This window comes from Vigna unguiculata, chromosome 1, assembly GCF_004118075.2.
Source record: "Vigna unguiculata cultivar IT97K-499-35 chromosome 1, ASM411807v1, whole genome shotgun sequence".
Lineage (NCBI taxonomy): Eukaryota > Viridiplantae > Streptophyta > Magnoliopsida > Fabales > Fabaceae > Vigna > Vigna unguiculata.
This window is the reverse complement of record NC_040279.1, coordinates 40,876,170-40,896,811: the sequence shown is the minus strand read 5'-3', so window position 1 is coordinate 40,896,811 and position 20,642 is coordinate 40,876,170. Positions and strand designations below refer to the sequence as shown.

General features: G+C 33.8%; 1 protein-coding gene across 3 annotated transcripts; it reads left to right on the top strand.

Moving 5' to 3' along the window:
* The first annotated feature begins 612 nt into the window (after positions 1-612).
* LOC114192181 (small subunit processome component 20 homolog) lies at positions 613-20,388 on the top strand. 3 transcript variants are annotated; one of them, XM_028081824.1, is made up of 31 exons: positions 613-775; positions 996-1,118; positions 1,407-1,564; positions 2,483-2,527; positions 2,672-2,750; positions 2,862-2,935; positions 3,252-3,358; positions 3,561-3,743; positions 4,060-4,263; positions 4,960-5,170; positions 5,258-5,329; positions 5,421-5,764; positions 6,740-6,926; positions 7,304-7,550; positions 7,629-7,968; positions 8,368-8,548; positions 8,665-8,805; positions 8,931-9,192; positions 9,318-9,773; positions 10,373-10,836; positions 11,822-11,958; positions 12,063-12,244; positions 12,352-12,732; positions 13,208-13,333; positions 13,947-14,012; positions 14,089-15,860; positions 15,960-16,239; positions 18,232-18,465; positions 18,988-19,515; positions 19,599-19,731; positions 19,937-20,388. In XM_028081824.1, exons 1-31 carry the CDS (start codon positions 707-709, stop codon positions 20,248-20,250), a joined length of 8,100 nt encoding a protein of 2,699 aa, XP_027937625.1. In that variant the 5' UTR covers positions 613-706; the 3' UTR covers positions 20,251-20,388. The 3 variants fall into 3 exon arrangements, with proteins under 3 accessions (XP_027937625.1, XP_027937619.1, XP_027937634.1); XM_028081818.1 differs by having other exon boundaries at positions 6,740-6,932; XM_028081833.1 differs by lacking the exons at positions 613-775; positions 996-1,118; positions 1,407-1,564; ... (2 more) ...; positions 2,862-2,935; positions 3,252-3,358 and having other exon boundaries at positions 5,001-5,170; positions 6,740-6,932.
* Positions 20,389-20,642: the final 254 nt, after the last annotated feature.

Below are 20,642 nucleotides of genomic sequence, written 5' to 3'. Positions count from 1 at the left end.
TCCTTAAGGTTAAGGGACAAAAAAACATATTTAACTCATTAATTTTTGAAATAATTAAGGATAAAACTGATATTATAAAGCATGGATACAAAAGAGAGAATTATCTTTATATATTACTAGTGTAAACACAGGCGCTATCGCGCCTGCGTGTACACATTTTTCGAATTATATTTATAATTGATGATATTGTAATGTTATTAAGTTAATGAACAAAATAAAAGTATATTTATAAAAATTAAAGTGAAATGTATGGAGAAAATATGAAAAAAATAATTGTTGATGAATAGTATGAGAAAAAAGAAAAAGGAGATAAATAAATAGTTTTATAAAAACTTGTAAAATTAACCGTTAATTTTTAAAAATTTAATAAATAATTAAATTGTAAAGGGTAAAATTGGAATTATGAAATGTGGACACAAAATAGGGAATCCCCTTTATATATAGTTATAGATATATATATATATATATATATATATATATATATATATTTTGTTATATATATAATTATAAATAATACAAGAAATAATATAAGAAAATAAAATTAAGTTTTTTAAAAGGAAGTTAGTATAATAGCAAGCAGAAGTTAAACTAAAATAAAAAAGAATGGTTGGTTCCCTCCATCAATTGTTTCTTTCATAAGAGAAAAGAAGGGAAAAACCCTACTCTCCCTTGCTCTGCATCTCTGCAACTGTAAAGTCTCAAACTCATGGCGACGGCTTCACATGCTCGAGCTGTGAAGTCTCTCAACAAGTCCTCTGGTCGAGGACGTTTTGTCGTAAGCTTCTTCTCTCATTCTATGTGTTCGTTTATGAGTCCGTTTATTGTTTTGCTAAAACCCTAAACCTCGCCGTTGTTAGAATTTTCTTTGTTTTGAATTCATATAACTCTGTGTTGCAATGGTCCTGAAGGTTTCATTTGAAATTTGTTCTCTGTGTTCTCCGATGATTTGTATTATTTTTATTTATGGTTTTGAAAAAAGACGTTTGAATGTACAGTTCAAGTCATTCTCCGAGAGAGTAGATGAGATTGATATCAATGTATATCGAAGTCTCGAGAAGGTCAAAGCCGAGCCATCTGAGGGTTCTTCATTTTTTAGAGACTGCCTTATAGAATGGAGGGTATGTTTTGATATATAATTCCTATCTGTTTTTCTTTTCTCATCAAATGTTTATTTTGTTTATTTGCATTTGCTGAACTTTATTCTGCTGTTATTAGCAACTAATGACTTTAGGCAATGACAGATGATAAGTAGTTGCATGCTAACCTGAATTGATTCTTGTAGAATAAAAGTAGCATGAATAGAAAAATTTGCTGATTTTTGTTTTTAACGTCATTGTCTAGTCCCTTTAGCTCAATCTTCATATATATATATATATATATATATATTGTAATTTGTCAAAATACAGGAGTTGAACACTGCCGAAGATTTTATCTCATTTTATGAAGAAATGATGCCTTATACACAAACATTGCCCCTTGTGCTGTTGCACAAGGAATCTTTAATCTCAAAGCTTCTTTCGAGGTTGCACATTAAAGCAAGGCTATCCCTTGATGCAATTCTCAGGTATGCAAATGCCAGTCTTTTTCAAGAATTACTTCATTTTTGCGTGACTCGGAATTGTATTGGTTTATATGTCGAAATATCAACTATGAATGAACCTTATGACTGCTTTGGAAAATGTTGAACTCAGTAACCTTGAATGTGATTTTGGCTACTATTTTGCATTTATTGTAGTAACAACAATTTTGGTGCATTCCTGACTTTCATTGAGGACCAGTTATTAGTTTGAGCATCATTTGGTTCATTTAGTTCATTTGGTATCCTTTTTGAGTGGTTAAATTTGGATGTGTAAATTGTTGATTTTCTTAGTATTGGAATCTAGCTGTATAATTTTTCTGTTCTAATTACAATATACTGGAGTAAATATTAAATAATATTATTTTTTATGTATTCTGATTTATATACTAGTGTTATAGATTGGTCAGAGCAGTGGGTTAATGTATCACTGGTTGTGTCAAGTGTTTCATTGGTAAAAATGTATGGACCAATATATATTAAAATTTCCTAACTTTTAAATTTCATACCTCTAAAAATTATAAAAAAAATCATGAATCTGGGAAAATTAACAACATACTGGCTAACTTAAAATTTTTCCACCCTGACATGTCTAGCCAGTCAGTTCACACTGGTTCTATAACATTTCCTATCCAACAACCAACTTGAAACAATTACATCAATGGTTCCTCTATAGCATTTCCTATCCACAATCAACAATATTAGTGATTCCTGATCAAATTGGTTCAGTTGGCTAGTTTGAGCTGATTTTTGTAACTCTTATTTTGTACAGCTGACTGATAACAACCAGGTAGCCTTGAACTTGGTTAATAAATGGCTGGTTGTTTCCTTTTTCAGTTCTTTTTTTTCTGGTGTTCTATTGTTTGACAGCCACTGCCAATAAATCTCAAGTCTTTGTTTTTACAGGTTAATTGCTGCTTTATCCAGGGATCTCCTTGAGGAGTTTGTTCCGTAAGTTGCTTAACATTTTGACTAGATTTGGCACTCTAGGGTTTCCGGTGTCAGTTGCCAAATCTTGCATAGCACTTGCACAATTATATTTTAATGATAATTCTCTCATGGTTTCTTATTCATCATGGGTATGGGTTTTTCTAGGCTATTGCCGAGAATTGTTGATTCTTTAGTATCTCTTCTTGAGAATGGTGGTGACAAGGAGCCAGATATCATTGAGCAGGTATATTCTATGATTTTGGAAAATAGTGTTATGGGGGTATCTTACTATTCCTTTCTTTTTTGGTAGTTTCCTTAGTTCAGTGTGAATTTTTAAAATGTTTTTTTTATACAGATATTCATGTCATGGTCTTACATCATGATGTATCTGCAAAAATATCTAGTACGCAACCCATCAGAGGTGCTCAAGTAAGTGATTGAGTTTTGCTCTTGTAGTTTTTTTAGTTGTTTTTGAACTTAACTATTCTGCAACCTGAAATTCTCTGGAATGCGTAAGCTGACCTGCCCCACTTTGTTAAATCAGAAGGATTAATTTAATTTGCATTAGTTTGAACATGGACTAGGACTAACTACTTACACTAAGTTTATCTCATTTGATCAGAGAGTTTATTGTTTATATATATATATATTTGTTTATTGTTCATTTATCCTAAAACCAACAACTGAATTAAAAATATGATTTTTCTAACTTTGGAGTTGTTTTTCTTGGCTTGGATTCTTCAAGGGTCACGTCAAAACTAAGGTATTATCCTAACAAATATGTCCGACAATTCATGGCAGAAGCTATGTCATTTGTTTTAAGGAATGCCCCAGACGAGCAGCTGGAAAGAGGTATGCATGCCATTGACTACTTTCGGTTTCTCTATTTTCTGTCTCTATTTTTCTGCTCTATTCATGCCATTTTTAACTAGTTCCCATGATTTTCTTGGTCTTGTGAATTAAATTGCTTTCTTGTTAAATCTTTCTCTCTGTAATTAAACTTCTGTTAATATGTTTTGTGATTGCAAAACTCGTGTTTTGTTTCACTGGTCAGGAATCAGGAGAGTGATTGATGATGCTGTGAAGAAGCCATCACCGTGTAGAGAATCAGGTGCTGAGGCACTGCTCTTTAATATTATGAAAGGTTACACATCCAGGTTCCATTCAAAAGCAGAGCGAGTGTTACAATTGTTGACCAGCGAAGCAATTTATGCTGTGGGTGATAAAGTTAGCCAAGGTAAGCTTGTTCTCTTGTTAGATACTCTTGCATTTTTAACTTTGTTAAGGTAATCAGTAATTGACTGTTGCATGGATTTTTCTTTTTCTCATTATATATCTCTTGTCATCACCTAGTGGGATAATAAGCCTTTTATTGTTATATCTCACAAGTTTCTCTATAATCTTTATTACAACTTGTGGGATTCTTGTGACATTATTTTCTCGTATAGGATAGTGATGTTTTCTTTACGGTGGTCTATGTAGATATAAATTTGTGATTGATTTGTTATCCATTGTACTGTATTGTTTCTTATACCTACCTGCTTCTTTTTCAGATTCAATGGCCATTGTGAAAATTGTTAAATCTGTCTTCAAGAAACTATGTGAAACGATGGAGTCTAAGGAGCTGAATTTGGTATGGAATTGTTTATATAAGGAAGCAGATGGATGTCTTAATACTGGAAATATTAGGCACTTGCAATATATTTTATCAGTACTTGTGTCAGCTATAAAGATGCAAAATGGTAAAAAAGTGCCTGGTAAGTTGAAATACTTTATGCTACCAAACGTTTCTTTTTTATCAGTTCAGCTAAGTTGAGCCCGTTGACTGTGATAATGAACTATGGTAGTTTTATAGTGAGATAATGATAAACTTGGATTGATCAATACATTAAATTTAAGTTTGTTAAGGGAATCTGCCATACTTTTTTACTTTTTTTCTTGTTTATTTTTTTTTTGTACTATTGGGAAAGAGCATGTGCCTAATCTCTTAGGTCCTTGAAATGTATGGTTAATCCCTTTCCACAAGGTAGGCTTACGGGATCTGGACTGAACCTTTTCTGCTTTAAAGACTACAGTTTTGTCTATTAGTATCCAATTCCTTATTGGTTATCATTACCATTTTAATTCCTTCTTTTTTTCTATATGGTCATATGTATGGCTTCTGCTTGTGTGCTTTTTGGCTTATCTCCATCACTTATTTAGAGTACTTATACTAATTGGTAATAAATGGGAGTTGGGGAATTGGTTGAGTTGTGTTCACTTCTGCTTTGGGATGGTTTTAGATAATCTCTGATATTTTCTTTTGACCGGAGAGTGGATTGTGTTTTACAGTAATTTTTTACCTTGATGAAATGTTTTTGACTTAGGGATAGTGCACATTTTCTTTACTTTAGAAAGTTGCTCCAGTTATTGATATGTTTTTCATTGATTTTAATTGCATTTACATTTGGCAGATTATAAGCCTGTCTTGAAACTAGCTTTGCGGCTTGTGCAGACATTTACCAAACCTTGTGGAGTTATTGATTCACAAGATATGAATTTAGTTGTTCATAGAATTTTGAAATTAATGCTGGCCATTCTCAAAGGACTCTGTAATTGCAATACCTCAATGATACCAGAGTGTGCCCTCCAGTGGGCTCCAATTTTTAGATCTGGAAGCTCAAGGTAATTACTGCAACAGTGCAATTGCGATATTGGCATTCTCTTTAGATTGTTTCTATGCCTCTTGACATGTTTGAGTTTGGGTTCCAGTTTGCTGTGTTTCATTAGAAAACTGCTGCAAGAGGATCTTTGTTTATTTCATTTCAGGAGTAATGTTATAAGGTAACCTCATAATTTAGCGTGACTTTGCATGATCAAATTGTTTATCACACTCAACATACATAAATATTTGACTTATGTGACTTGGTTTTAGTGCAATGAATGGTTTGATGGAGATTTCAGAGGAAGAGGTCATACATTTGTTACAGTCTTTCTGTGAGAAAATGCAATTAGACAAACGTGACTTAGTCGATGGAACAAGTGAAGAAGAACCGCTGGCTAGAATTTGCAGTCGTTTGCAAGAGATAATCAGCTGTTGGAAGGAAAAAATAAACGATATTGCTCGTGCTGATGTATTATGTGAAATTGATGAAGGAATGTTGGCACATTTGTGGGGAGCGGTGAGCTGCTATTCTCATATGTCTATTGTAGGTGGCAATCCATCCTTGATGGTGGAACTCATGGAGGCTCTAGATCATCTTTTGACTGCTAAAGCTGGTATTCCTTCATTCTTCTATTGTTTATAATATGATTTTCTGATGAATAATTGTGTAAAACTCACGTCTAGGATATATTAGAGCTCGTATTCATGTGTTTAAACAAGTTTGAGTTTTCATTCATAGTTTGAACCGGAACAGACCTTATTAAGAAATGATATGTAAGCCCACATCGCAGGCCCATGAAGAGGATTCTACTATTCCAAAATTGTCCCTGTTCTATCACAAAAAATCGTCTCCTCTGTTTTCAGTGTGCTGTTTTTCCTTTGCTGAAGTGTTGTTTTATTTCTCAGTGGTAAACTGGTTGGGTCTTTCATGGGGACTTGATTCGATCCTTGCTGTCATTTGTGTTGGATTACCATCGTGATACTCCTCTATACTGGAGGCAAAGGATCCATTAGTAGCACTTGAGATTGAATGACTGTAATTTCTCACTGCACTTTGAGGAAGTGGATGATGAAGTTCTGGTTGTGATAAATCTTTGCTGAGCAGGTATGTGTAGTAGTCTGTCACAGTGAAAGTTCCCTGTTTCAGGCTATACACCTCTTCATGAAATTCTGCTATGAGGAGCAAATCTTCTTCAGAAATCCATTCTTTCATATCGTTCCAAATATAATCAGCTTTATCAAAGTATATGATGCTTTCAAAGATGGATGGAGAGTGCAAAGTTATGAGCAATAACATGATCAGAGTATTGCAACGCTCCCAGGCTGCATAACAGAATTGAGAAAACAGCACATGGGGAGTCAGCTGTTGTAACAGAATGAGGACTATTTTGGAAGAGTAGAATCCTCTTGGGCCTGTTGTGTGGAATGGACCGTATTAGGAATGAAAATATATGGTTGATTTTACACTTGGGATTGTTGTATCTGTTAATATTATAATTATTTTTCTAATTTGCTTGTTATACTGTTGAATTCTCTAGGTAATAAAAGTAGAAACTATAATTTCTTATCTTATCCTTTTTTGCCTGCAGGTTACATTGGAGATATGTCTAAAAGGGCCTTGGAAAGCATTATAGGTGCAGCATTAAGTTCTTACAACAGATTGTGCAACCACACTTTCTGTGGAGCTGATGAAACTGGGAAGTTTTTAAGTCTTGCAAAACGATATAAATTGTCTCCACCAGTGTTGTTGGCTGTTGCTGATTATTTGGAATTCAAGTACGGGTAGGTGAACATGTGTTAATTGCTTTTAGACATTTGTTCTTGTTTTCTACCAAATTTGGTCTTTAAAGTAAAACATAGGACAATTTAGTCCTCAAATCACCAAATATCAGTCATTTTAGTATATGGTATTTTCAGGACTAAAGTGACAACTTCTGTTTCGTAGTTTCAGGGACTATATGTATACTGTTTGGTAATTTCAGTTTCTAAAATGATATTTTTTGTAATATGAGGGGCTAAAATGAATACTTCACATAATTTCGATAAATAATTTGGTGTTATGCTCTCTTCCATTCTTTAGTGGTCCATTTTTTTCTGTATGTTTATTAGTAATAGTTCTTTACATGTGTAACTCTCTCACTTTCATATCACAGTTTTTCATTGGAAAACAATGGGTGTAGAATTTATCATCCAGAGCTCGAAGGAAAGACAGCAGATGCAGTGGCAATTTTTTCTGATAATTTGCATCACTCTGACAAGGAGATTCGCATTTCAACTATAAAAATACTACGCCACTATAAACCTATAGTTTGGGAAAGTTCTTCAGTGGATGAGGCAGCTGATATGAAAAATAAAACTGAAGTTTCTCCAACTTCCAATGCTGATTTCACAGAAAATAATGTACGTACCTTTTAAATAATGTTGCATTTTTTTAACTTAAGCTTTGGTATGTTATTGTGTTTTTCTATGAAATGGCAGGCTCTGCTGTTGCTCCTTTCTCTTGAAACAACTCCTATTTCAATTTCTACAAGCAGAAGCGTTCAGCTATTGATTTCCAAGATTCAGATGGAACTATCTGCTGGAAGGATTCCTAATGTTTACGTGCCTCTGGTTTTGAATGGATTGCTGGGCGTCTTGAATAATCGATTTAGATACCTATGGGATCCTGTATTAGAATGTATTGCTGTCTTGATTAGTATACATCTTACACATGTATGGGATAGTCTTGTTGATTATATAGAAAGGTGTCAAGCAATATTTCTTACCCCTTGTAACTTACACGCGAGTGACAATGGTGCTTTATTTGGTCGTCCAACTGGTATGTTTGAACTTTGTCGACAATGTCCATAATTTTTCTCATTAATCTCCCATTTATTTTTGTGTACAGGATATCCTAGGTGTGAAACTTGGACACTATTTTATATATAATTGGTAATTGGTTGGGGAATTTGACTTGAGCTTAATATATTCTGTGAAATTATATGTTTGCATTTAGTTGAGTTGGTAATACTTTATAAAGAAAGGATATATGTTTAAAAAAAGTTTAAATTCATAACCTTTAAAAATACCAATATAAATAAAAATAAAATTTTAATTGTTTCTATTTTGGGGTGGGTGTTATGTAACAAAACGGTTACCATTTAATCTAGTTTTTTGAGATTATGTTAATGATATGTCACACTGCAGGCTTTGTAATCAAGTTGATTTTTCTTCTCAGGTCTACTTGATTGTTTCAAATCTTTTGTCTGTCATGCATCTGATAGCACACCAACTGTAACAATATTAGAACTATTACTGCAAGCTTTGCAAAAAATTCCAGCTGTTATTGAATCTCGCTCTCGGCAATTTATTCCTTTATTTTTGAAATTTTTGGGCTACAACACTCTTGATCTTGCAAGGTAAGTAATTTCCGTATTTTATCCCCTTTGTGAAACATGACACTGAATTTTGTGAACCTCAAATTTTACCTAAATTGTTGTACTTGACTCTTTTTCCTTTGCAAATGAAATTGCAGCGTGGGATTGTTTGATTCTGTTTCTTGTGAAGGGAAAGAGTGGAAGACCATCTTGAAAGAATGGTTAAATTTGTTGAAGCTAATGAAAAATCCTAAGTCATTTTACTGTAGCCAGTTTCTTAAGGAGGTTCTGCAGAATAGGTTGATGAGCAATTCAATTATGTATTTTTTAAATTCTGCTATATTTTGTTCATCAGTTATCTAGAGTGTCTCCTATTTTAAACATATTTTTTTGTATGTTTTTTTTGTTTTTTGCCATTTGGCAGGCTTTTAGAAGAAAATGATCCTGAAATACAGATGCGAGTTTTGGATTGCTTGTTAATCTGGAAGGATGATTACATTTTACCATATATTGAGCATTTAAGAAGCTTGATTAATTCCAAAAATTTAAGGGAGGAACTGACAACATGGAGTTTGTCGAGAGAATCTGAATATATTGAAGAATGCCACCGATCTTATCTTGTGCCATTAGTTATCCGTCTTTTGATGCCAAGAGTAAGAAAGTTGAAAGGACTTGCATCTCGAAAGGTATACTTAATTTGAGTATCTTGAGGTTGTTTTATATTTATGTCATCCTATTTCTTTGATCTGCCACACATATTTTTCATTTGCCTTTAACTTTGTAGAGGAATGTTTTGTCATCTTATTTTCAGAAAGCGAGCATTTGTCACCGGAAAGCTATTCTGAGTTTCGTAGCTGGAGTTGATGTCATTGAGTTGCCTCTTTTCTTTGTGCTACTGATAAAGCCCTTGCGAATAGTGAAGAAAACAGATGGGCCTGCTAATTTGTTTTGGACTTTACCTACAGGTTCTATTAACGAATTTCAAGATGCTGCTTTGTTGGAATATTTCACTTTCGACAATATAGCAAATCTATCATGGAAAAAGAAATATGGTTTTTTGCACGTTATTGAAGACATTGTTGCGGTTTTTGATGAATTGCATATTAGGCCCTTTCTTGATCTTCTAGTGGGTTGTGTTGTCCGGTTATTAGAGAGCTGCACTTTAAGTCTTAGTGCAAATTTGAACAGGCTTCCTTCAGATCAGCATAATTGTAGCCCTAATTCAAACTCTATTGGGGAGGACAGTGTGCCAACAGACCAAATCCAGGTAATATTGTGTTCATGCTGATTCAGTTTTGTATAGTGAACTATCTAAATGAACTTGACAATGAAATGAATGTTTCTGGGCTTATACTGGCATAACTAATGATTTTTATACATGTAGTTTTTAATGTTTGTTAGAGATCCTATATCGGCTTGTGAATGAAATTAATGTTAAGGGTTGATATTGGCATAAATAATGATTAGCACTGACAATTGGTTTGTTTTAATAAAATAATTTTTTGTATATACTTTATAATATCTATCATATATTCCACATCTACTAGAGATGTGATTAAATTATAGTATGTAAGTGGGTGTACACCTCATCTTGTGAGCTGGTTTTATGTGGTTGAGTTATGCTTAAGTTCACTTTGTAAAAATGTCTTTGTTTATCAATCTTTGTGTATGTTTCAGTGCCAGTGATTGTTGCTTTCCTATGTTGCTTGTTTTGATTGTTTTTCTTCTTGTTGCTTGATGGCAAGCCACATATGGCTGAGCTATTGGATGGAATCATAATTGTCTGTTTTATGATCTTAATTGTCTGTTTTATGATCTTAATTGTCGGTTTTATTCAATATTATCGTTTTCAATTTATTTGTGCAGATCAGTGGTAATTTGAATCAGCTGAAGGATATGAGATCTCTATGCCTGAAAATTATTTCTCTTGTACTCAATAAGTACGAAGATCATGAATTTTGTTCTGATTGGTGGGACAAATTCTTTTCTGCAGTAAAACCACTTATTGAGAAATTTAAACAGGAGACTGCTAGTAGTGAGAAACCAAGTTCACTGTTATCTTGCTTTACGGCAATGAGTGGAAACAATAAACTTGTAGCACTATTATGCTGGAAAGAAAGTCTTGTACCGGATATATTTTCCATTATTTCTGTCAATTCGGCTTCTGAAACTGTTATATATTGTGTTTTAAAGTTTGTTGAAAACTTGTTAAACCTTGACCATCAGTTTAATGGTGAAGACAACGCTGCTCAAACAGTTTTACTTTCAAATATAGAAGTACTGATGGACAGCATGTGCTGTTTATTTGGAAGAGATAATGCAATCAAGAGGTATACTAGTTCTATTTACTTTAGCTCTCACTATTTGTTACGGTATTAATTATTTTAACCTTGTAAGTGGTCTTGTTGCTCCTAACTTAGTTCTCAGCTTCTGGACTGGGTATGGTAATTGTATTAACAATGATATACTGTGGTTCTCACTGCAAAATAGAATTTTGTTTGGTTGACAAGGGGATCACAACAATGATGAATACAAACTGCAAAGGGCAGGAGGCACAAGACATAGTTGTCACATGTGACCAAGTATCTAAGATGAACATAGTCAAGAGTCTTTGTCCGATTTATTTTCCCATAGACCAATTTTGAAAATATGGACTAATGGAACTGGATAACCAGTCATTAGTTTTTGTTAAGCATTTTTTTTATTTTCTGTTATCAAAGCTTGCTGTTTTTTTGGGTTGCAAAGGGCTTTATATTATGTTAGATATAGAACAATCACGGGTGTTGACCCAACAATTTAAGCCTGCTAGGAGAATTGATCCTTGACATATAGATTCCGCATGGAACAGACTTTTTGCTTGATGCATTTGGCAGTTTCTAGTGCGTGATGCAAAGCAGAAGAGTGAGTGAACTGGATCATATTATATGATAAATAACAAGGTTAAGTACTGACATATTTAGGAAATGTGTGAGCATGATAATTTTGTCATATGGGGGAAATATGTTTTTATTTATAAAGAACACATTCTTTGTCAATTCTTCTAAATAATCCTATATCAATAGGATTAGGATTCCAAGTGGAACTAATACTTTTACATAATATATTTGGAGGTTTAGTGCACGAGTCAAGGCAGCAGAGTGAGTGAACTCAATCAGATTATTGATTAATAACAAGATTAAGTACAACATATCTAGGAAATGTGTGCAAATGATAATTTTATCATATGAAGGAAACATGTTTTTATGTATGCAGAACATTTATCGGAGAATGAGGAATTCAATACTTAATATTTTTCTCTCTTTTATTGTTTGGCAGAAAGCTGATCAAATCTCCTGGGGAGACGGTCATAAGAATTTTCAAATTTTTACCCAAGTACATCAGAGATACAAAGTTGGCAAAGCAATTTGTGGAGATATTGCTGCTGTTTATGGAAAAGAAAACTCAAAATTCTGGTGAGAGAGTATTGTATATCCACACTTTTCCGTTTTTATCCATTGTATTTTCTCCAACTTAATTTCTGCACTACTATTGAAACTCATATATGGTTATATTGTAGATGTCTGGGTTGAAGTTTTGCAAGTCATTCAGAACATTTTACCTACACTAGGACATGAAAGTACCACTAAAATTCTAAGTGCTGTTTCTCCATTATATATTTCGGCTGAGTTGGATATGCGTTTGAGAATCTGTGATCTTCTTGATGCTCTTGTAGCTTCCAATACATCTATACTCCCAGTGGTAATCCCTATTCTTTTGTCTCCCTTGATCCATACATGATACTTTTGGCAAAGCATACAGCATCCTGTCTTTCTTTAATTTTTCTATGCTGTTTCATTGGGATGCAGGCAAAACTTCTCCGTCAGCTGAATACAACATCTACTTTGGGTTGGCTAGATCATGATGCTATTTTAGATGCTTACAGAATCATTAATATTGATTTCTTCGGAAGCGTTCAAGTCGAGCAAGCATTACTTATCTTATCACATTGTGTGCATGACATGTCATCAGAAGAAACGACTTTTATGTGTAGTGCGCATAGTTCATTACTGTCTTTTGTTGATTTTTCTGCTCTCATCCTTCACCAAGAAGAAAATAGTGAAGAACATATCTCAGTGATGAAAAACACTGATAACTGTTGGACAAAATCTTGCATCCAGCGTGTGGCCAAGAAATTTCTCTTGAAGCATATGGCAGATGCGATGGATGGATCACTTTCGGTTATAAAGGTGTTTGTTAAACTTCTGTCATAAATCCTTTGTAGTTACCATATCATAGTTATTTGAAGTTCAGGCATACCCGTTCATATAGTTGTACCACACTTTCTCTTGTGTCTACCTTTGTGGAACTAGTCTGTGTATATATAGTTGTATTGTACAATCCCCTGTCTACCTTTGTGGCACTAGTCCATCTCTCATATAAGGGAGCAATTTGTCCCCATTCCTAATTTTAAGCATGGCGTCATAAGTCATTTTTAAGTTTTAGTTGCGGTATCATATATGTGACTGTAGATGTACTGCACATTCTCCAATGTCCTTTCTGGCAGTAGTCTGTCTCACATTACTAGGCAATTTGTTGCCATTCCTAAATTTTATCACAGCAAGGATAATGAGAATAATAAACTTTTAGATGTGACACGACCTAAATTTTAAATAAGTAGTTGTATAGTCTTTTATGTTTACACATTGGTTTACATTGTTGCAGGGGTGGATAAAATTGTTACATCAAATGGTGTTGAAGCTTCCAGAAGTGTCAAACCTTAAATCACTTATGGTCTTGTGCAACGAAGATGGTGAAGCAGTTTTTTTTGACAATATAAGTGACTCAGTGGTATGTTTTTATTGCGAACATTTTATGGCTATATGTTCAGCATCACATTATTTTCTAATTAAACAACTTTCTTTTGCCTTTGCTTATTGTAATCAGAAACAATATCTACTTTAATTCTTAAGAGTTGAGTTTTAATCTGAGCACTGTGTTCTGTTAGTAAGATGGTTGTAATCTGTAGCTGTCTCAAAGTTAGAGAGTTTGGTAGTCTGTTTGTTCACTTCGTACTACAATGAGATTTATATTATTTATCTATATCCTAGAATCATGGAGGAAAAGGAAATTTCTTTCTCTTTTCTTAAGCTTCTATTGTTAGCCACTTATCCTTATATCCTTATATATAAATCTGAATCAGTAGAGAGATCTTTAGATCTATCAAGCTCTTTTTCTCATATATACTCTTTCAATTGTTAGTATATTAGTTCTCTTTTGTACGGCTATATATAGATGAGTCTCATCATTGTAAGTGGGGTTTTCATTCTCTCTAAATTTAAAATCTCATTGTGTTTCTCTAGACCTCTAATAATTCTTGTTATTCATTTGATAGTTCACTAGTTCTCCTGTAGTAATTTAGATGCTTGCAGAATGCCTCAAGTGAGTACATTTTATGTTGCAGATACGTAAGAGAGTTAAGGCATTGTCATGGTTTCAAAATGTTGTCAGTGTGAACAAGCTTTCAGAGGTAGTAGCTTTATCCTTTCAAATGGAAGCATTCTTTCTAAATATAGAAATTTAATTGCATTATTGTTTACTTTCAGTTCATCACTGAGAAAGTGTTCCTGCGACTCTTTTTCAACATGTTGTTTGATGAGAAAGAAGAAAAGGCAGAACATATGAAAAATGCATGCATAGAGACCATTGCTTCTGTAGCTGGTCAGATGGGATGGAAATCATACTATACATTATTGATCAGATGTCTTCGAGGTGCATCCAGTAATCCAGATAAACAGAAACTCTTTATACGCCTAATTTGCTGTATTTTGGATAAATTTCACTTTTATGATAAACAACCGAAGGAACCTTTGGATGTGGTTTCTGACATGGAGATGAGGGATACTGATGTGAACAAAGAGATACAGGCATGCCTATATAAAATTGTGCTTCCAAATATACAAAAGTTACTGGATTCTGAATCTGAAAAGGTCAATGTAAATATCAGTCTTGCTGCACTGAAGCTTCTTAAATTACTTCCTGGAGATGTGATGGACTTGTATCTTCCAACAATTGTTCATCGGATATCAAACTTCTTGAAGAGGCATCTAGAAAGCATCCGTGATGAAGCTAGGTCTGCATTGGCCACTTGTTTGAAAGAACTTGGATTGGAATACTTGCAGTTCATTGTCAAGGTTTTGCAATCTACCTTGAAGCGAGGATATGAACTTCATGTCTTAGGATACACACTTAATTTTATTTTGTCCAAGTGTCTTTCAACTCCAGTTGTTGGAAAGATAGATTACTGTTTGAAGGATCTGCTTTCTGTAATAGAGAATGACATTCTTGGAGATGTTGCCGATCAAAAAGAGGTGGAAAAGATAGCTTCAAAAATGAAAGAAACACGGAAGAAAAAGTCATTTGAAAGCTTGAAATTGGTGGCCCAAAATATAACATTCAAAAGCTATGCCCTGAAGCTTCTTGCACCAGTGACTTCTCATTTGCAGAAGCACATCACACCAAATGTAAAAGGAAAATTGGAAAATATGTTGAGTCATATAGCTACTGGTATTGAAAGCAATCCCTCTGTAGATCAGACTGATCTATTTATCTTCATTTATGGCATTGTTGAAGATGGATTAAAAGACGAAATTAGTTGGCATGAAAATAAGTTATTGCTATTGGAAGATAAAGATAGCCGTGTTAAAACAAAAAGAATTTCTAAAGGCCCTGTTGTTGCTAAGGGCTTGTTGTGTTCACACCTTATTACAGTGTTTGGTGTCAGAATATTTCATAAACGTATGAAGAGTTTGAAACAGGATGTAAAAGATGAAAATACTTTATCCTTATTAGATCCTTTTGTCAAGCTTTTATGTGATGGCTTGTCCTCGAAGTATGAAGATATCCTGTCAACTTCCCTTGAATGCCTTGCTATACTTGTAAGGTTGCCTTTACCATCCCTTCAACAACATGCCGGGAGATTAAAGGCTTCTCTGTTGGATATTGCCCAGGGTTCAGTCAGGTCTAGCAGTTCTTTAATGCAGTCATGTTTGAAGTTGCTGTCTGTGCTTTTGAGGAACACTAAAATTTCTCTCACTTCAGATCAAATAAATTCATTAATTCACCTTCCTATATTTCTCGATATTGAAAAAAATCCATCATTGGTAGCCCTATCACTTCTAAAGGGTATTGTCAGCCGCAAGCTGGTGGTGCCTGAAATATATGATGTTGTTACTAGGGTTGCTGAATTGATGGTGACAAGTCAAATTGAACCAATCCGCAAAAGATGCAGTAAAATTCTGTTGCAATTTCTGCTTGATTATAGACTTTCAGAGAAACGCTTGCAACAACATATGGATTTCCTGCTCTTAAATTTGAGGCAAGTGTTTCAGCTAGTATTTTTTTAGTTATTAATACTATATTTTCCTTTTCTTTTAAATTTTGATTTTAACCTTGGGGATATTTTAATCCTTTGCAGTTATGAGCATTCAACTGGACGGGAATCTATTCTTGAAATGATTCATACTATTATTGTCAAATTTCCAACAAGTGTTTTGGATGAACAATCTTATTCAATATTTGTCCGTTTGGTATTGTGCTTAGCCAATGATAATGATTATATTGTTCGTGCTATGGCTGGAAATGCTATAAAGAAGCTTGTTAGTTCTGTCAGTCCTAATTCACTTAATTCTATTCTTGATTATGTTCTTTGTTGGTATTTGGGAGGCAAGCAACAACTATGCGGTGCAGCTGCCCAGGTATTGTTCTCTAAAATGTCTCGTGAATCATAAGTTTATTAGAAAGCGTAAACTTAAATGTTATGTTGTCTCAGTATATGGATATCTGTTTTGGGTTTGCTTGTAATGTATCATGGTCTTTACTGTATCATGCCTATGCGACATCCTTTGTAGTTCAATTTTTATGTTATTTTTTGTCCAAGGGTTTTAGGTAATACTTGCTTCCCTAGATGTGGTGTGCAACTATTGCCAGAGGTGTTTTATTTCAGCAGTATTATGAGATGGGACAAGGGAACGGCGGTGACATGTAGGAAGTGTTCCTCAACATAAGGGGGACATTTAAAAATTATATAAATATTATATTATAACAAATCAATAACCACAATTAATTAGTTCATATATTACTAACGAGTGATGTTTTTACTTTTCAACTAAAACTACCCTTGATTTTGGGAAAATCAGTGTGATGGTTAGGGGTGACAATGTCAGGTTAGGCTGGGTATTACTTTAAAATAGGCCTGACCTATTATGAAATAATAGGGTCCGTTATGGTCTATTATAAAAGATTAAGGTCTGGCCTGAGCTATTATAAAAAATTAAAGATTTGGTCTGACTTATTCACCCATTAGAGGATTGTTTTGGAGCTTGGTTGACCTTTTATAAAAGTCCGGCCTTGCTTACTAGCCTATTTAGAGGCCTTTTTTCCGGTTACAACCTGTAAATAGGTTAACAGTCAAATTAAAATAGGCCATTAGATCAAATTTTAAATAATCCAAGTTAAGTAGGTCATTAGGCCTAGTAAAAAACACTAAACCTAACAAGTTATAATCCGTTTTTTCTATCTTAAATATTTATTTTATTTATGACGGAAATTTTAATTTATGATATTCCTAAATTATAATGTTTATATTAATTGTTATTATATTTAAATTTAAATAAATAAAGTAGCAGGATTAATAAAGTTTTTCATAAGCTCCAGCCTATTCCTACCAGTAGAGATGGTGCAGTTATGCAAAATGAATGCTTAAAGTTATAGAGGAAAGTGAGAACGTGACACATTATTTTGTTATTTTTCTCATTAAATTCACCCAACCAAACTTTGAGTCTGCTAAATGGTCTTTTAGAATCAATTATTTTTTATATATTGTGCATCAAGCGACTGGTCCTCTTAAAAGAAAATTGGAGCAGAATAACATATATGAGGAGATTTTTGGATTTTTGTTTAGTATAAAACCAAGACTTGAGATTATGTTACAATTTGAAAACATCTTGAAATTTATCTAAAACATGACCTTTTGAAATGAAGTTTTTTTCTTTGACAGAAAAATAAAATTTATTAAAGAAAAAAATACAGTGGAGATGGTTAAAAGAGCTTTTGCAGAATCACAAACACAAAAGAAGCTGTTCAGCCAAACTTTACGACAAAGCAACAAAAGAATTCTTATTGTAGCATAAACGTGAATAGAAATAACTTTTGGAAATACAAACATTCCTTTATGATCAAGTACTCCAAAAAAAACATTATAGTTGCCATGTTGGCATAAAAAGTTTTTTTTTTTATTATTATATCATCTTTGATGGAAAGAAATGCCTCTTAATACGGATGAGACACCTAGCAGTTACCAGTTCTAAATGACAATGGCTGCTGAGAATTACATTAGTGATTGCTCTTTTATAGAAGAATCACACCTAATGCACTTTATGGAAGGAACTTTTGTGTAGTGTATGCATAGTAATCATTTGTGTTAATGTTTGTTAAGAATTACTGTTTAGATGAAATACTTGATCGTAGATTTAGATTGCTTTGGTTATTCATTTTTGTCAGAAATCTTTCTCTACAAAGTAAGAAACTGGGAGAACGGCTTGCTTCAGTAATCACATGAAAAGTCTAGAACCAACCTATTCTGTTTTATTTAATTGTCCTTTTTTGCTTGACAGTAAACATGAATATTGGTGTAGAACATTTTTATTTGTCTGCATCATTTTTATTGAGCTCTGAAATTGCTGACACAGGTTCTGGCGCTGCTAATTGAAGTGAAAAAGAAAGGCTTTCGTGAACATATAAATTCTATCTTGCCTGTGACTAGACACATCTTTAGGTCTGCCATAGATGCAGTTACCAACTGGCAAGAGGGCTTTTCAACCGAGTCTGTCATTCCTCTATGGAATGAGGCTTACTATTCTCTTGTTATGTTTGAAAAGATGATCAACCAATTCGGTGATTTATGCTTTGCAGAGTATCTTGAGGTAAATCTGTGTCTATTAGATATTGACGTGTATAAATGCGCTGCTTACGACATGTTAGTCTATTAACTATTTTTAGATACTTATGATGCAATGTGATAGATAGGGGTGGACTGGCTGAAATTGCTGGATGGAGGACTTTCACACAGTTTGAGGGCTTTACGCTCTGGCTAGGAAAAGCATGAAAGGGGTGCAATAAGCTTAGTACGCAAGTTAAATAGATACATGCGGGTTTCCTATAACTAATGGAGAATGTTTTATAATAACTCTCAATTAAACTCACTGCTGGGTGAAAGCCCAATAATAGTTTTATGATGAACTAGCAATATTAGGAATCAGTTTACTGGAAAATTTTATATCTAAATGGTTTCTGCTGTGGTTCCTAGCTTCCTCCGTACTAAATAGTTTAGGCAGTTTTTTTCTGATGTTGGAATAGTCATAACTTTACCATTTAACTTCATACTTTATTTAGTACATGTCATAACAAGCACACTAACCTGTAATAATATTATGCTGGGATTTCAGGATATATGGGAAGCAATATGTGAAATGCTGTTGCACCCACATTCATGGATACGAAGCATATCAGTTCGCCTCATAGCCCTCTACTTTTCGCATGTAACAGATGCTAGCAGAGAAAATCATGGAACCTCGTTAAGGAGTTATTTTATTATGAGTCCAAGTAGACTATTTCTAATAGCTACTTCTCTTTGCTGCCATTTAAAAATGCCGGTCATAAATGATTCTGACAGCAGCCTGATGACCCAGATTATCATCTTTGCTATCTGTGGTGTCCATTCTTTGATGGGGCAAAGTGCATGTATAGATCCCCCTGCTTTCTGGTCTACTCTTTCGCAACAAGAAAAGGATCGATTTCTTAAAGCATTTGACTTACTTGATTCAAGAAAAGGAAGAAGCATGTTCATGTCTTCATCTACTGCTTCTATATTTGAACACAGCAATCAGCTGAATGTTGACAATGCTCAACGTGCATTAGTCACATTATTGCTCAGGAAAATGGGAAAGATTGCCCTTCAAATGGATGCTATTCAGGTTGGTACACAAGCTCTTTGCATAGTCTTTTGTTCAATGTGCCTGTGATTAATATGTTATTCTATTTTTCTTGCTGGACGCAGATGGGAATAGTCTTCAACAGTTTTGGGAATATTATGGCACAGATTAGTCAGGATGACTGCCTACACTATGCACACGTGATCTTGTTACCTCTATACAAAGTTTGTGAAGGATTTGCTGGAAAAGTTGTAACTGGTTAGTTTTTCCAACTAGGAAAAGTATAAATCTGTCTAAATTATTGTGTTGTTTCCTAATTTTCTGTACAGTACATAGTAGATAAAGTTCTAGTTTGTGATAGGTAGTCATCTTCCTGAAGTGTTCTAGAATCTGTTTATCGATTTTGTTCTCCCATTTGTTGATACTGTTTGACGTATTAATGTGCATGTTTATTTTTTACCAGAGAATGTCAAGAAGTTGGCGGAAGACACGTGTAGGAAACTAGAGAATATTTTGGGAACTCACAACTTTGTGCAAGTTTACAACCTTACCAGGAAGAACCTTATGTTGAAAAGAAACAAGAGGAGACAAGAAGAAAAGCAAATGGCAGTGATCAATCCGATGCGTAATGCCAAACGAAAGTTGAAAATTTCTGCCAAGAATCGTGCTAACAAAAAGAGAAAGATTATGACAATGAAAGAAGGAAAGCTCATGGCGATGCGTAATGCCAAAGGGAATTTTAGAATTTCTGCTAACAAAAAGAGAAAGAATTTATAGAATAATTAGCTTAGCGGTGCCCATTTTTGGAAATTGCTTGTAGAGTATCTCCAAAATTTTGTACATACGCACTCGAGGATGAACAGAAATACATCATTATGGTAGAATATTCGTTTTGATACTTTCTTGTTCCTTTCATCCTTTTACTTTCTGCGCTGATCTCGTTCTTGATTATAATGAACAATTTCTTTAAAATATTTAAATTAATTTAATTGCATATTTTTCAAGGGACTGAAGTATGACATTCTTTGTAGTATTATTACTTGCGTTTCCCTAGTCTATTGATTTCTGAGTGAAAAATAATTCAATTATTAATACATATTCAAATTCTCATTTCGGGTCTATTTTTCCTTTTTTTTTCATACATTAATTAATTACATATCACTTTCTTT

Excerpts from the sequence above, each read along its gene's own strand:
- LOC114192181 (XM_028081818.1), top strand. The coding sequence starts at position 707 with ATGGCGACGGCTTCACATGCTCGAGCTGTGAAGTCTCTCAACAAGTCC. Across the intron at positions 2,528-2,671 it reads CTCCTTGAGGAGTTTGTTCC|GCTATTGCCGAGAATTGTTG; the intron begins GTAAGTTGCTTA and ends GGGTTTTTCTAG. Across the intron at positions 16,240-18,231 it reads TATGCGGTGCAGCTGCCCAG|GTTCTGGCGCTGCTAATTGA; the intron begins GTATTGTTCTCT and ends TTGCTGACACAG.